Below are 14,140 nucleotides of genomic sequence, written 5' to 3' on the forward strand. Positions count from 1 at the left end.
CATGGAATTTGCTGTCTGTTATATCCAATTATTAAGTTCTCAGCCATTTTAATCCTTTTATTTTATTTTTGACATATGTGACTATGAATTAACCCTGTGACGGCATGGGCTTTCAGCTATTAGTTAACAGACAGTTAATTTAGCAGTGCTAGAGATTTAAGTTACTCAGATAATATTTCTGGTACTCCAGTGATTTATGATTTGATGTACCCGCCCCAAAGATCTTCGATCTTCGTTTAAGACAAGAGAGAACATGTAGATAAAATAAAAGGTGTGGGAGGGGAAAGGGAGGATGGGGAAATAGTAATATGCTCCTGTTTTGTCATGGATCAGCTGTGTGCACAGTGTAAGAGTCATTTTTTTAGAAAATATTGTACATCCTTAAAGTCTGATCATTAATTTTTTTCTTGCACCTATGACACCTAAGGATCTCAAAGCAATTTGTGAATGACAGTATCCTGCAAGGTATGCAAGCATTATCACCATTTTACACAGAGGGAAAATGAAGGCACAGAGGTTAAACAGATTTTCCCCAAACAACATCACAGAGTAGCAGAGCCAAGCTTACAGACCAGGCTTCTGGCTCCTAGTTCTGTGGGTTAATCACAAGAACATCCTTGGGCCAGATTCTCACCTGCATCAAGCTCTGCTTGGTGCAGGGGCAAAGGGCATGTCCACTGGGGAGCTGATTATGGCTGCCTGATCCTCAAATTGCTCTGGCTCAGGCATTAAATTAGAGCTACCTAAAGGACCATAATGCCAGCTGTGAATCTAGTACAGCAGGGCTCAGTCCTGACCCTTTCCTGGTATGTCCACAACAGAATGGGACAGGTAAGGAGATGGCTGCATATGACCTGGTTCTGTTGGCCAGTTCCCAATTTCCCTCTTCCAGGGGGCTGTGGTGAAATCCTAGTCCCTTTAAGGAATACATGTGCTCTTGAGGTTATAAACAAGACATTGGGACAGCAGACAGAAAAACAAGAACTCAAATCAGATTAAGAGCTGCTGTGCTGGTGTTGACATTGTGCACTAGCATCGATTAAAGGACGCTTCAGCCTGATCAGATGATCAATCCTACTGCATCTTGAAGGCCAGAGGAAAATGTAATAGACAGTCTCAAAGTAATGAATAATTCTCCAAGTTGTCAAAGGTAGAAAGCAAGGTGAGTGTCTCATTCAGCGATTAGCTAAAATCTTTCAAATAGGAGAATCAAGAAGTTTTAAAGCATATTCTAGCTTTAAAATAGACAGTAATGATTCTGAGGCCACACAGGACTGCTTCGGGGTGTGGGCTTTTGCTCCAAAGTAACACAGACCATTTACACTTGCACTAAAAAGGAGACTCTTTAGTTAAATGAGGACAGGTACGGTCTAGTGGTCCGAGCATGTGACTAGGAGCCAAGGAGATCAGAATCCTAGCTCAACAATGTCTTTCAGAGTAGTACTGGGCAAATCCCTTGAGAATCCCTGCAGGAGTGTACACAGGGCCCAGGAACATTCACCGACTGGCCTACGTTTCCCTGCACGTGCAGAGAACACAGTCTCCGGACACCAGACATCCATGGGGAAAGGAAGCGGTGGTGCAATGCCCCCTTTGCTGCTCTGTTTGGAGTCTCTTCCCCAGCAGTACAGATTCCATAGGAACTGGGCTATGACTGGTTCGGCTGCCTGTGCAATAACTCCCTCTTGAAGGGGACTATAGGGTTGGAACAGTACAAATTTCTTCACGAATATTCTGGCTGACCCTATGAAACTGGGTTATCCTCCTCCTAATGGACCACCAAAGCTATTGTATTCCAAATTCCCCCCCACCCACTTTTAAGGTTTTGTGTCTTACCCATCATCATCATCTTTCCAGCCAAGTACAATTAGACATGGGTGCCTTGCAGATTCCATCAGTACCTTTAATTGATCAGTGGCACTTTCCTTCCCTGCCATTAGTGTCTTCAGCAGCATAACTCAACTTGCCCAATGGGCAAGAAATTGGGAGATCACATGTCCCGCATGACCATACACAGCGCAACCCAGTGAGCACCAGCTGGAAGCTGAAAGTAATTTTGAGCAGCGGACAGTACAAGCCAAGAAGCACGCTGGGAATCTGAAGCTAGGCCATCAGCAGCCGTATGTGCATGCCAGAGCCTGGGCACCTAAATAACTGAGAGATCTTACACAACCTGCAAGGATGCAGAATTAATTCAAGCTTCCTGCCAGCTCCAGCTGAGTAAATGTGATTTGAGGAAGCAGGCTGATGCCACCTCCAGGCTCGTTTTGATCTTTAACCACAGCAGAGGCCAGTATTAGTCACTGAATTGTTTATTGCAGATATGTTTCAAATACTTTTTTTTTCCCCCTGGCAGTTTGTGAGACAGGAAAGGGGACTGTGATTACAGATACAGGACTGAGTTCTGTTCCCTCCTACTGACCTGCTGTATGACCTTGGGCACATAACTTGGGGTCAAATTCTGCTACCCTGACTCATGCTATGTAGTCCTACTGAAATGGGGCTCCTTATGTGATGAGATGTTACTCAGCGAGAGTCAGGGTGGGAGAATCAGGCCCAGATCCTCTCTGTACCTCTGTCTCCCCAGCTGTAGAACAGTGATATGTGTTTCTCAGGCTTACAGTTTACAAGGTACTTTGAGATTTTTCTATAGAAGACAACATATAAACACCAACCATCACTATAAACCCACTCTTGTGAAAAATCCTATAGAATTCAGTAGAAAATGATAACTCTTCCACAGGGTTTTTGGACAATCACAAGGTATTTGATACAAAGTTATATTCCTACTATAGAGCACTATTAATGTTTTAAAATCTTATAGAGAAATTAGCATTAGCTATTAAATTTTTAGAGGCGCACAGTACAGTATTACATTCCTGGTAGCCCTATGAGTCTATTCCTATTCAATTGCATAGGGCTTTTCCATATAGGTGACTACAACTGAAGGTTTTTATTTCTGTGGGGCTGGTTGGTTGGTTGGTTGGTTGGTTGGTTGGTTGGTTGGTTGGTTGGTTTGTAAAGGAGATTTCTCTCAAAAGTTGAGAAACAAAAAGCCTCTATGTTTACCTCACTGGGGCTCTGTGTTGGTACAGGGGTCCATCCGTATGCAAAGCACTGGAAGATTGGGATTCAAAGTAAAAAATACATTGCACTTGCATAGTATTTTTATACAGCACCTAGCACAATGGGGACCCAATCTGGTTGGAACCTCTAAGCACTCCTGTAATAAAATACATTTCAGATGGAGTTCCTAGTGATGTTCAAACGTGGATAAAGCATGATTTTACAGTCAGAGGAATTGGGGCACTAGAAAGGCCTATGATCTGGTTTTCACACAGCTGCTGGAAGCCTATAGATCCATAAGGGGCTTAGATCCCTCTCTCCCCAGTCCAGTCGCCTAATTGCAAGGGTATCCTTCCCCATGCTGCCTTTCGTAATAATAGATTTGCTAAAGCAAATTTGGGTTCCAATCGGAAATGCATTCAGTGTCCAAGAAAGGACAGGCCTGATTCACCACTACATTATTCCCTTTTTACTCACCAGCAGAGCCCCAGGTTCACACTGGTGTAAAACTGAAGTACTGCAGTAGACCTAATCTCTACATAGCATTCCCCCATCTTGTAAGTATTACAGAACTATTTGGGAGCTGCTTTGCACATTGCCTACAGCAGTAGAATGATCAGTTCTATTCAAGATGTCTTTTGAAAGAAGGGCGATGACAAAAGCTGCAGCTTGTTTAAATGCCTCCAGTACATAATACGACAGGGCATGTAATTACCTTATAGCCCAGATTTTCTTAACGGAGAAGGCAAGTGCAATACATGTACTGTTGCACAGCTTCTCTAATTAGATAATAAATGCCTCTTTTAAGCAACCTTATTGTCAAAGGAAGTTGTCACACTGCACTCCATCAACCAAGTTAAATTCACAGCATTTAATCTTGTGTTCTTTGCAACACTCTACACAGATGGGAAGAGACATTTAAAATATAAACCAAAAAAGAGAACAGTCAAGAACTAACTCCCAGAAGTCACATTACAAGTCACTGATGGCCAAATATTTATGAACGTTCTCCATTCAATAGTGGGACAGGTTCAGCCCTCTGCAGGGCTTGAATTAACAGCTCTGTTTTAATTGTGAGAGGGTTGGTGGCAGGGTGCAGGGGTCTGGATCCCCTTCTCCTGCCTCGGTTCACCTGGATTCAGAATCCCATACAGATGTGCTACAAGGCTCACTCCTCTCCCAAGTTTTCCTGGAATCATGGGGAGAACTGTATAAACGGGGTATGGTGGGTGGTGTGACTGAAGGTTCTGGTGAACGTGTCGGTGGTTGGGAAGGATTCTCAGGACTTACTTGAATAAAATTAGTATGTGATTTAGAGGATTATTGTATGTGATGTGCTGAGAGAAGCAGATACAGCAGAACCTCAGAGTTAGGAACACCAGAGTTACAAACTGACAGGTCAACCACACACCTCACTTGGAACTGGAAGTATTCAATCAGGCAGCAGCAGAGACTGGGGGAAAAAAGCCAATATAGCATAGTACAGTGTTAAACAAACTACTAAAAAAAATAAAGGGAAAGTTTAAAAAAAAAATTGACAAGGTAAAGAAGCTATTTCTGTGCTTGTTTCATTTAAATTAAGATGGTTAAAAGCAACATTTTTCTTCTGCATAGTAACTTTCCAAGGCTGAATTAAGTCAATGTTCAATTGTAAACTTTTGAAAAAACCACCATAACGTTTTGTTCAGAGTCACAAACATTTCAGAGTTACGAACGAACAACCTCCATTCCCACAGTGTTTGTAACGCTGAGGTCCTACTGTAGGCAGAAAAATAGCTAGACTGATCAATAACGGACTGGTGTCTGTCTCAGATACACACTGGGAAAAAGCTGAAGGTAATATAACCCTCCAGTGCCTTTGCAATGTCACTTCTCCATCTCAACACACCCTTTGTTTTATTCATAACAATTTACATTTATATAGCTGCACCTGTCATCCCTAAAGGTACTAAAATGCTTTACAAGATTGCAGTATATAGAGCTCCACTGAACTGCAGCTCACTGATGCAAAAGTGTGAGGAGCAGCATTTTTCGGTAAAAAAGGGCAGACCCCTTAAGAAAAGATCTTGGGGACTTTAATATCTGTGCAGAGCAGATGCGTATTCTGTTACACAGTCTAATCTGAGAGATCCAGAGACAAAACTTCATGGCTATTTACCTACAGTGTTTTTGAAGGGCTGGAGTAAGTCAAGATTTAAGTGTGTGGCCCAGAGCCAAGGGGCTGTATTCAGGGCCCTGAATGCTCTGCAGCAACCCGGGCCTTAATTCTGTGGCAGTTCCATTGAAGTTAAATATGGAGAACTTTAATAAAGTATGAAAATGGCTCATGCAACCAATACACAGTGCTCCACATTATTTGATACTAAATTCAAGTCACTGTATGCAGTCCCCACAGTTTTGGACATGCCACAAATGTTTGTTCTGACAGCTCATAATTGCATCTTAATAGTTACTGGGGGAGGTTAGAGGTTCTGGAAGCTGGGAAGGAAACAAGTGAAGTTTTTGGCAATTGGGAAGGTAGTTTGGGATTAGAGTAAAAGCCTTTTAACTGGATGTTCCTTCTAAAATGGTCAACAATAAAACAATTGACAATGCTGATGTTTCTGCCGTCATTGTTAGGTTTCAGTGTGAACACACTGTTGGGCTGAAAGAGGCAGTTCACGGCTCTCACAGATGTGTTTCAAACTGTCTACAGCAGTGGTCACCAACCGGTCGATTGCGATCGACTGGTCGATCCTGGACACTCTCACAGTCGATCACGATCTCCGGCCACAGCAGCCCCAAGCCACTCCCAGAAGCAGCCAGCATGGACCCGCGGGGGGGGAAGGGTCTCTGCATGCTGCTCCTCTCTGCGGGCACCACCCCTGCAGCTCCAATTGGATGGAAACGGGGACCTGTGGCCAATGGGAGCTGCGGGGGCGGTGCCTGCAGAGAGGAGCAGCACACAGAGCCATGTTTCCCCCCCCCCCCGCCCCAAGGGGCTGCAGAGGCATGTTGTCCCCTTCCAGGAGCAGCGTGGCCATGTGGTGCACTACTGGCTGTCAGGGTGGGGAGTGGCCAGGCTCGTGATGGGGAGGAGGTGCCGATGTGCCTGAGTGGGGCCGGGGTAGGCAGGGAGCCTGCCTAAGCCCCGCTGTGCCAACACCCGGGAGCCACCAGAGGTAAGTGCTGCCTGGAGGGAGCCTGCACCCCAAACCCCAGCCCTGAGCCCCCTCCCAGAGCCAGCACCCCATAAGCCCTCCTTCACCCCAACACTCTGCAAAGCCCAGAGCCCCCTCCTGCAACCAAACTCCCTCCCAGAGCTTGCACCCTGCACCCCACCCCCTACCCCAGGCTCAACCCAGAGCTCTCTCTCGCACTGCGAACCCCTCAGCCCCAGCCCAGAGCCTGCACCCCCTGCTGAACCCCAAGCCCCTGACCAAGCCTGGTGAAAGTGAGTGAGGGTGCGGAAAAGCAAGCGACAGAGAGAGTGGGGGATGGAGTGAGAGGGGTGGGGCTTCAGGGAAAGGGTGGGGCCTCAGGGAAGTGGCGGGGTAGATCCTGGGTTGCCCTTAAATTCAAAAAGTGATTTTGGGCGTAGAAAGGTTGAAGACCACTGGTCTATGGACTCGGGGAAACATCGCCGCATTGATATATACACTGGGCACATATACATGGCGATTTTCACGGTCATGAGGACTAGAAGCATTTTATTTTTTTTTAAAGGTGAAAGCTTAACTTCTGTGTGGAAAGGTGGATTTTGTGGCTGTGGTATCAGAACGCACAGCGCAGCCAGAACGTTGTGCCCCAGGGCTTGTCTACACACAGTTTTGTACGGATTTAACAATATTGGCTTAGAAATACAGACAGCTAAATCAGTACCAAAAGTACCCGCGGACAAGCACAAGAGGTGGTGCTGGGGCACAACAGTCCAGTGGGAGCTCCAGGAGATGGCATGTCTGAAGCAGGCCAGTGCCTCCAGGGGTCTAACAGGAAAGCAGCAGCTGATGTGCTCTTCCAAAGGGCACAGCATGTGCTCCCAACCCTAGGAGGGCCAGCTCTGTGAAGGGAAGAGCCCTGCTCCCTTTGGAGAGGTTACTGCCACCTTGGGCAATACCTCTGCTCAGCCCTGGGGCTCCCTGAACAGAAAGGGCTTGGATTGTATCCAGCCCCAGAGAAGGGGTGCGTAGGATGGGGAGAAAGGCTCCTTGCACTCCATTATTCATACCTAGATTGTGCCCAGCCCTGGGTATGTTTTCTATTCAGCAGCTAAACTATTATATCCTGACTCAGAGAGGAACAGTCATCTTAAGAAACTGCTAAAGGAGAGTGTTCCCTGGGATCCTGGCAGGCTTATTTCTCTGCAAGCTGGATGTCAGCACCAGTACAAGAGGAAAGAAAATGTACATATCATGGCTTAGTTTCCATTTCTCCTTGGGTGGCCAGAAGGAAATTGCTTTCAGTGTCTAAAATGCAGCAAAGGAGAGGGATACAACTTGGAATCCTGACTGTATAGCACTAAAGCCTTCCATGCCAGCATTTTTACAGTGAATCAAGTGCCAGCGAAGGCTATTTGATGCAGACACCTGCCCACTAAGAACTGGACTGAGAGCACCAAACTCATGGCACATAGTTACTATACAGTGTTACTGTCATCACCCTGGGTTGGATTCAAACAAGATCACCGAGGAAGGTGAAAGGGCTGCCAGTGGCTATACACAGCCCATCTTTTAAATCAGAACATACCTGTCCAGGTAGTTGACAATGTTGGGGTTTTTGTTTTCCCTCATTACAAGGATTTCATTAATTATAAGTTCTTTCTTGGGCTGCTGTTGCAAATTCATCTGTTTGATTGCCACCTAAGAGTAGGAGAGAAAAAGATATGTAAAGCATTCATATATTAACATCCCTAAAAATCTGCCAGTTGCTACTCTCTGCTACTTAAGTCCAATTTTCAAATAAAGTTTAACACCACTTTATTATCTCAGGGTACTCAGCTGTTTTGTAACAGGGCAAGTACTTTCATCCAGTCCACTTCCAGAAGCATTCAGTGTCGCAAGCAAAAAAATATAGAGAGGCAAGTATTTTCCTACTAGAAGTCTGCGTCATAGCTGGACAGGCTTGCTCCTTGCAGTGCTCTTGGCAAAATAACAAATAGCTCCTTACTACAATATGGATTGATTTCTCTAAAAAGCTCATTCTTTAAGGAATCCAGCTCTCTTTATTTTGGATCAGCATCTTCTTTCAAATGCAAGTCAGGCTCCAAGAAATTTGTGGGACAAATTCATTTAGCTTAAGTGCAGTTTTCCAAGGTACTAATTTCACTCTGTTATAACTAGAGCTACAACGGTGAGCAGCAGTGTTCAGATCCAAAGTTTGGTGGTGTTTAGATCTGAGAGTCTGGTTCAGGCCCATCTCTAGCCAAAACTTGGGGGATGGGGTGGACTCTTATTATAGTCTCTTGGTCTGTATCTTTCTGCAGTGCATCACTGCACATACACAAATCTGTGTGTGTGTGTATAAACAGACAGAATGGACAGAGGTCTCATGCAATGTGCTCTTCGCCATTATATCCAAATAGTCACAATACCAGTATACAAAGGCCAATTCAGGCACTCTTACTCATAGTATAGTCACTTAACTGTTAAATCAATGGGACTGCTCAGTGTGAATAAGCTGGCAGAATCAGTTTGACTGTATTAACGTCCTGTTGGTTTTTTGTACAATATTTAGACCAGGGATCTCAAACTTGAATCACCACGAGGGCCACATGAGGACTAATACATTGGCCTGAGGGCAGCATCACTGACATCCCCCGCCGCCCCTGCTGCCTCTGGCCCCGTCGCCACTCCACTCCTTTCAAGAGGCCCACCCCTTCCCCGCCCCCATTCCAACCCCTTCCCCAAAGTCCCCGCCCCAACTCCGCCCCCTCCCTGCCCCTATTCCAACCCTTCCCCAAATCCCTGCCCATGCCCCGCCTCTTCTCTGCCTCCTTCCCTGAGCATGTGGCTCCCTGCTCCTCCCCCTGCCTCCTGGAAAGTGCTAAGTGCCGCCAAACAGCTGTTTGGTGGCAGGAAGCGCCTGGAGGTAGGCAGAGGAGCAGGGACGCAGCATGCTGAGGGGAGAGAGAGCAGGAGGGAGGGGAGCTTGATGGCCCCAGGAAATAACCCTGCAGGTCACATGTTTGAGACCCCTGATTTAGGCAAAGATAAAGTGAAGGGAATGTAGTTGTGCCTTTATGGCGAAGAGCTATTTGCAGAAAAGGCAGCATTTCTAATGATGGGAGCCAGCAAGGAAAATGCCAGTGTAGACAGTTTTGGGCCCCACACTACAAGAAGGATGTGGAAAAATTGGAAAGAGTCCAGCGAAGGGCAACAAAAATTATTAGGGGACTGGAACACATGAGTTATGAGCAGAGGCTGAGGGAACTGGGGATGTTTAGTCTACGGAAGAGAAGAATGAGGGGGGATTTGATAGCTGCTTTCAACTACCTGAAAGGGGGTTCCAAAGAGGATGGATCTAGACTGTTCTCAGTGGTAGCAGATGACAGAACAAGGAGTAATAGTCTCAAGTTGCAGTGGGGGAGATTTAGGTTGGATATTAGGAAAAACTTTTTCACTAGGAGGGTGGTGAAACACTGGAATGCGTTACCTTGGGAGGTGGTGGAATCTCCTTCCTTAGAAGTTTTTAAGGTCAGGCTTGACAAAGCCCTGGCTGGGATGATTTAGTTGGGGATTGGTCCTGCTTTGAGCAGGGGGTTGGACTAGGTGACCTCCTGAGGTCCCTTCCAACCCTGATATTCTATGATAGGTACAATCAGCACTTAGATATTATGGTGATAGATGCTAGAGGAAACCCTGACACAGGTGAGAATAGAGAGAACGTGCTGCTTGTCAACAGTTTGACAGCCAAACATGCAGTGGTAACATTTGTTCCCTTAGGACAGGAGGAATGAAAAACAGAGGGTATCTGCTCCAGACCTCACAGAGCTGGAAGACAAGAAATCCCTAGATCAGGGGAATTTTAACCACCCATATATCAGTTAGATAACAAACAGCCTAACAGTCAAAGAGATTCCTTTTATAAACAAGACAGTTTTATGACACATGGAATATAGAACACAGCCAGAGGAGAAGCCATCTTGGATCTAAAGAAGAAGTGGTGAGAACCTAGGAGCACAGGAATTGCCAGACTGGATCAGAACAGTGGTCCAACTAACCCACCCCTCTATTTTGTCTGACAGTAACCAGTATCAGACACTTCAGAGCAAAGAAGGCCTCTAGTATATAGTTATGGGATAGCCTGCCCCCACACTCCCCTGGGAAAGTTTCTTTCTAATCCATTAGTCAGTGTGTGGCTTATGCACTGAAGCATCCATCCCTTCCAAAATTCTGGTTTCATCTTTTATTTTTAATTCATACACTAGTAACTCTGGATGTTCATTATCCATATAGTTGTAGAGTCTTTTTATAATCCTACTAAGTTCTTAGCCTGTTGTATATTGTGACAAGCAGTTGCACAGGTTACATGCATTGTATAAATAAAATATTTCCTTTTATTACTTTTAAATGTGCTGCCATTCAATGTCAATGAACTTCAGAATAATAGGAAAGATTGATACCGCTGTCCAAAAATGACTTGAACTCCGTGTAGCAAGGAATGGGTTAACTGAATACAAGGAAGGATTTCAGGAATGTAAAGTCTAGGGCCTGATCATGCTCTCACCAAGTTGAGAACCAGGAATTACTGGAAGTAATTTAAGTCCATGGGTTACGCAGTTGTGTATAATGAGTTTGAGTATCAGTATGGAACTCAGCAAAGGGATCCTAAGAGGCAACATACAGGGACAATGAACTTTCATACTACTTTTCCAAAGGAATTGCAAGAAACAAGCAGCAGTCAACATGGTTCCCCTTTTCAAAAATGCGAACTCAAACTTATATTAGTGCTTTGTCATCTCCCCCCTTTTCAGTCCCTAATAGTGTCAGCAAAAAGCAGATAGTTGCAAGACTACTGGTATTTAATTGTTGGCTTTGTATAATTGCAAAATTGACCTATATTTCAAGTACCAATAATACTACAAACTTTCCTGTTTATCTCAACACTAGCTTTAATATTATTAGAATGAACATTATTCTATCATTGCAAAATTCTTATTTGTCTAATAGACGTAATATATAGGACCTTATTTTCTGAGGTGCTGTGAAACCATCGTCATTAGTTTATGGTACTGCCCATGATGTGCTGGTGCTTTCTAGACATTCAGAATGGGATCGTACCTGCCTCAGTGATCTATCAGCCTTAGGGCAGACAAGCAAGTAGACAGAGGTTGTACTGAGAAAGAGAAACAAAGATTTTCGGAGCAGGTCAATTAGATTCCCTGTAGGCAGTGGATAGAAAGTGGGTCTTTAAGGGGGACTTAAATGAGGATAGAGTAGATGGGCCCCTCTATGGAAGAGCTCAGGGAAATTGAACTATACAGGTGAATATACAACATGTATGTTAATATCACATATAATTAGTATATTTTTACACACACACCCCCATCCTCATGGCTGCAAAAAGAAAAAAAAAATCCTTCCAAATGTGAAGTTAGGCAGGGTGTAGAATTTAGGAGCGCCTCGTTTTTTCCAGTCTTATGCTCAGACCACTAGCCCAGGCCTCTCATTAAATTAAACCAAGCGTTCTCATTAAAAGCTACATGTCATGAATCTTTGAAATAAGCTCTATATTTGGTAGTGTCAATTAGAATTTGTAGGGCCTCTTCCAAAGCCCAGTGAAGAAGTAATCTGGCAGCACTCACCTCCTGTCCTGTAGCTACATCCATTGCAGTATATACTGTGCCTGAAGCGCTAATCAAAGAGGAGAGAAAACACATGATTAGTGCTAAGCAGCAAGAGGGATATCTTTACATAAAAGAAGAATTTTCCAATCCATTAAATTTTTATCTTAAATGAACATTTCATTTCAACTCTGTTTCCGCACAACACTTCCAAGAGCAAATAGCAATCGGAAATATTTATGAGCAAACCCCAATGGCTAAAAAGTGACATAGAACACAACAATCTCTTGACATGGTTAGGGTCTTGGACTGAACCTTGTTCTGGAAAATCACTAATTCGGAACATTTGATCCCATCATTCGATTTGATCCCATCTAAACTGACATGACAGCACCAAGGTTCCCGCAACATGGCAGAGATTAAAGGGTAGACTGAATCAGCGAGGCAAGACAGTCATGGCATTTGTAATGAGGGACAAAAAACTTGATCCTGCACCCACTGGATTCAGTAGCAAATCTTCCATTGTCTTTAATGGCCCAAAGAGAGAGAGAGAGAGAGAGAAGCCTGCATAGTTTTAAATGGAACAAAAGTTAACCATCTGTATACTCACTACAGGGAGAAAACATTTGTACAATAGATCAACAGCCATCTTAAAAAATAAAGTCAGTAAAGAAAGAGGTAGTACATCTGATACTCCTCCTCCTACACCCCATTGCGAGGGGACACAAAACCAACGCTGAGCAGAGAGGGTTAATTCTGAAAGCAAATCTGTAATTTGAAGATGCGCACTAGAAATAAGCAGTTCTTTCCCTGCACACAGATATATTTAGCAACACGGTCATCTAATGACATGTATTTTAATATTAAACAATCACACAAAACCTCACAGTCACTATGACTCAAGAGTATGAGGGGAGGGGGAAGGAAGGAAAATGTTATGATACTGTTTCCAGCAAACAAACCCAGCTTGGGTTTTCTGCTGTGTGTATAGTGAGTGGGGGGAAGCAGCATATACTAACCCTTGCCCGATCTTCTCAAACCGTGTGTATTTCTTTTTGGGGTCCCCCACGCTCACGATACTTCCTTTAAAAAAAAAAAAAGGAGGAAGAGCGTGATTTAAAATTCTTGTTATACACCAATGCAAAAGCAATCCGTTATGCATCAAGGCCCCAACCTCACAATGAGCTCTGCATGGGTAAATGCCTGCGGCTGCACTGGGCAGATGCAGGAGCTGCTCACATGGAGTTCTCTGCAGAATCAGGGCTCAAAAGAGAACTCGTTTGCTGGAAGGCCATAAGCTTCACTGTCACCACAGTTAACATGCGGTGGATCCTCATACTTTCCCACCAGCACGGCTGCTCAGCTCCCTTGAAGGGAGAGGGCTGAGTGTAGAGGATAGGGATTTGTACCTAGTAGAGCTGGGCAGAGGAAAATATTCCATTTCACAGAGGATTTTGATAGCTGGAGATCTGGTTTCATTCCAATTTGGAACAAAACCCCAAAATGTTGAAGTTCTCCATGGAAGGGGACAGAACCCTCGCATGGGGCAGACTGCTTAAGGGGCTGCCCCAGTGCCACACCTTGGAAGCCAGGGGGGTCCCCAGCTGCAGGGCATATTGCCTGGTGGGCTGCCCCAAAGCCACAGACCCTGGAAGCCCTGGGATGCCTGGTTCCAAGGCAGTCTGCCTGGCTGGCAACCTGGCAGGAAACCAGGCAGGATTCTGAGAGAAACCTTCCTGGTTTCTAGAAGACCTTTGTCAAAAATCAGTGGAGTGTTTCGATTTCAATGTTACTTGTCCTTCCAGTTACTGTTTGCAAAGAGCTTTGATCTTCACAACACCTGTGAGGGGTAAGGAAGTATCATCATCCCCCTGGGTAGGTTGGGAATCAGAGGGGAAATTAAAGCCAACCTTTCTGAAAGCACAGGCAGATGGAAAGAGCCAAAGCGGTGCCATTCTAGGAGTTAATATGGGAATTGGGAACAGAAGCGTTTTTCAAAGTTAGTGTTTGCAAGTTACCTGAGCAGTCAGTATATGGTGGGATTTTCACAAGTGCCCAGAGCTGAGCAAGAAATACCAACTAGATGCATAGTAGCCTTTGCAGACCACTTTGCATTTAGTAATGAGGCCTGGAAACCCAGTGGCAAGCGATGTAAAAACAGGCTATTTTCAGACACCACTGGGGCGCAGCCAAAACACAGGATCTGGGGCAGACAGAAGTAATGGAGAGGAACAAGGGGGCAGCCCAACTACACAAAGCAAGAATTGACACCACAATTATAAAAATGACCATTGCTCCTTGAGGATGAACTGC

At 44.8% G+C, this 14,140-nt stretch overlaps 1 protein-coding gene across 5 annotated transcripts in view; it reads right to left on the bottom strand.

Moving 5' to 3' along the window:
• The window catches only part of PAK1 (p21 (RAC1) activated kinase 1), a 119,978-nt gene that overhangs the window by 21,589 nt on the left and 84,249 nt on the right, over window positions 1-14,140 (bottom strand). For all 5 annotated transcript variants that reach the window (XM_084639214.1, XM_084639213.1, XM_084639217.1 and 2 more), the window contains 3 exons: window positions 12,847-12,910; window positions 11,849-11,897; window positions 7,792-7,904 (listed from right to left, as the gene is read on the bottom strand). In XM_084639214.1, coding sequence (XP_084495340.1) covers window positions 7,792-7,904; window positions 11,849-11,897; window positions 12,847-12,910 — 226 coding nt within the window. The remainder of the gene's footprint in view (window positions 1-7,791; window positions 7,905-11,848; window positions 11,898-12,846; window positions 12,911-14,140) is intronic.

Source organism: Lepidochelys olivacea (genome assembly GCF_965140295.1).
Source record: "Lepidochelys olivacea isolate rLepOli2 genome assembly, chromosome: 1".
In the NCBI taxonomy this organism is placed as follows: domain Eukaryota; kingdom Metazoa; phylum Chordata; order Testudines; family Cheloniidae; genus Lepidochelys; species Lepidochelys olivacea.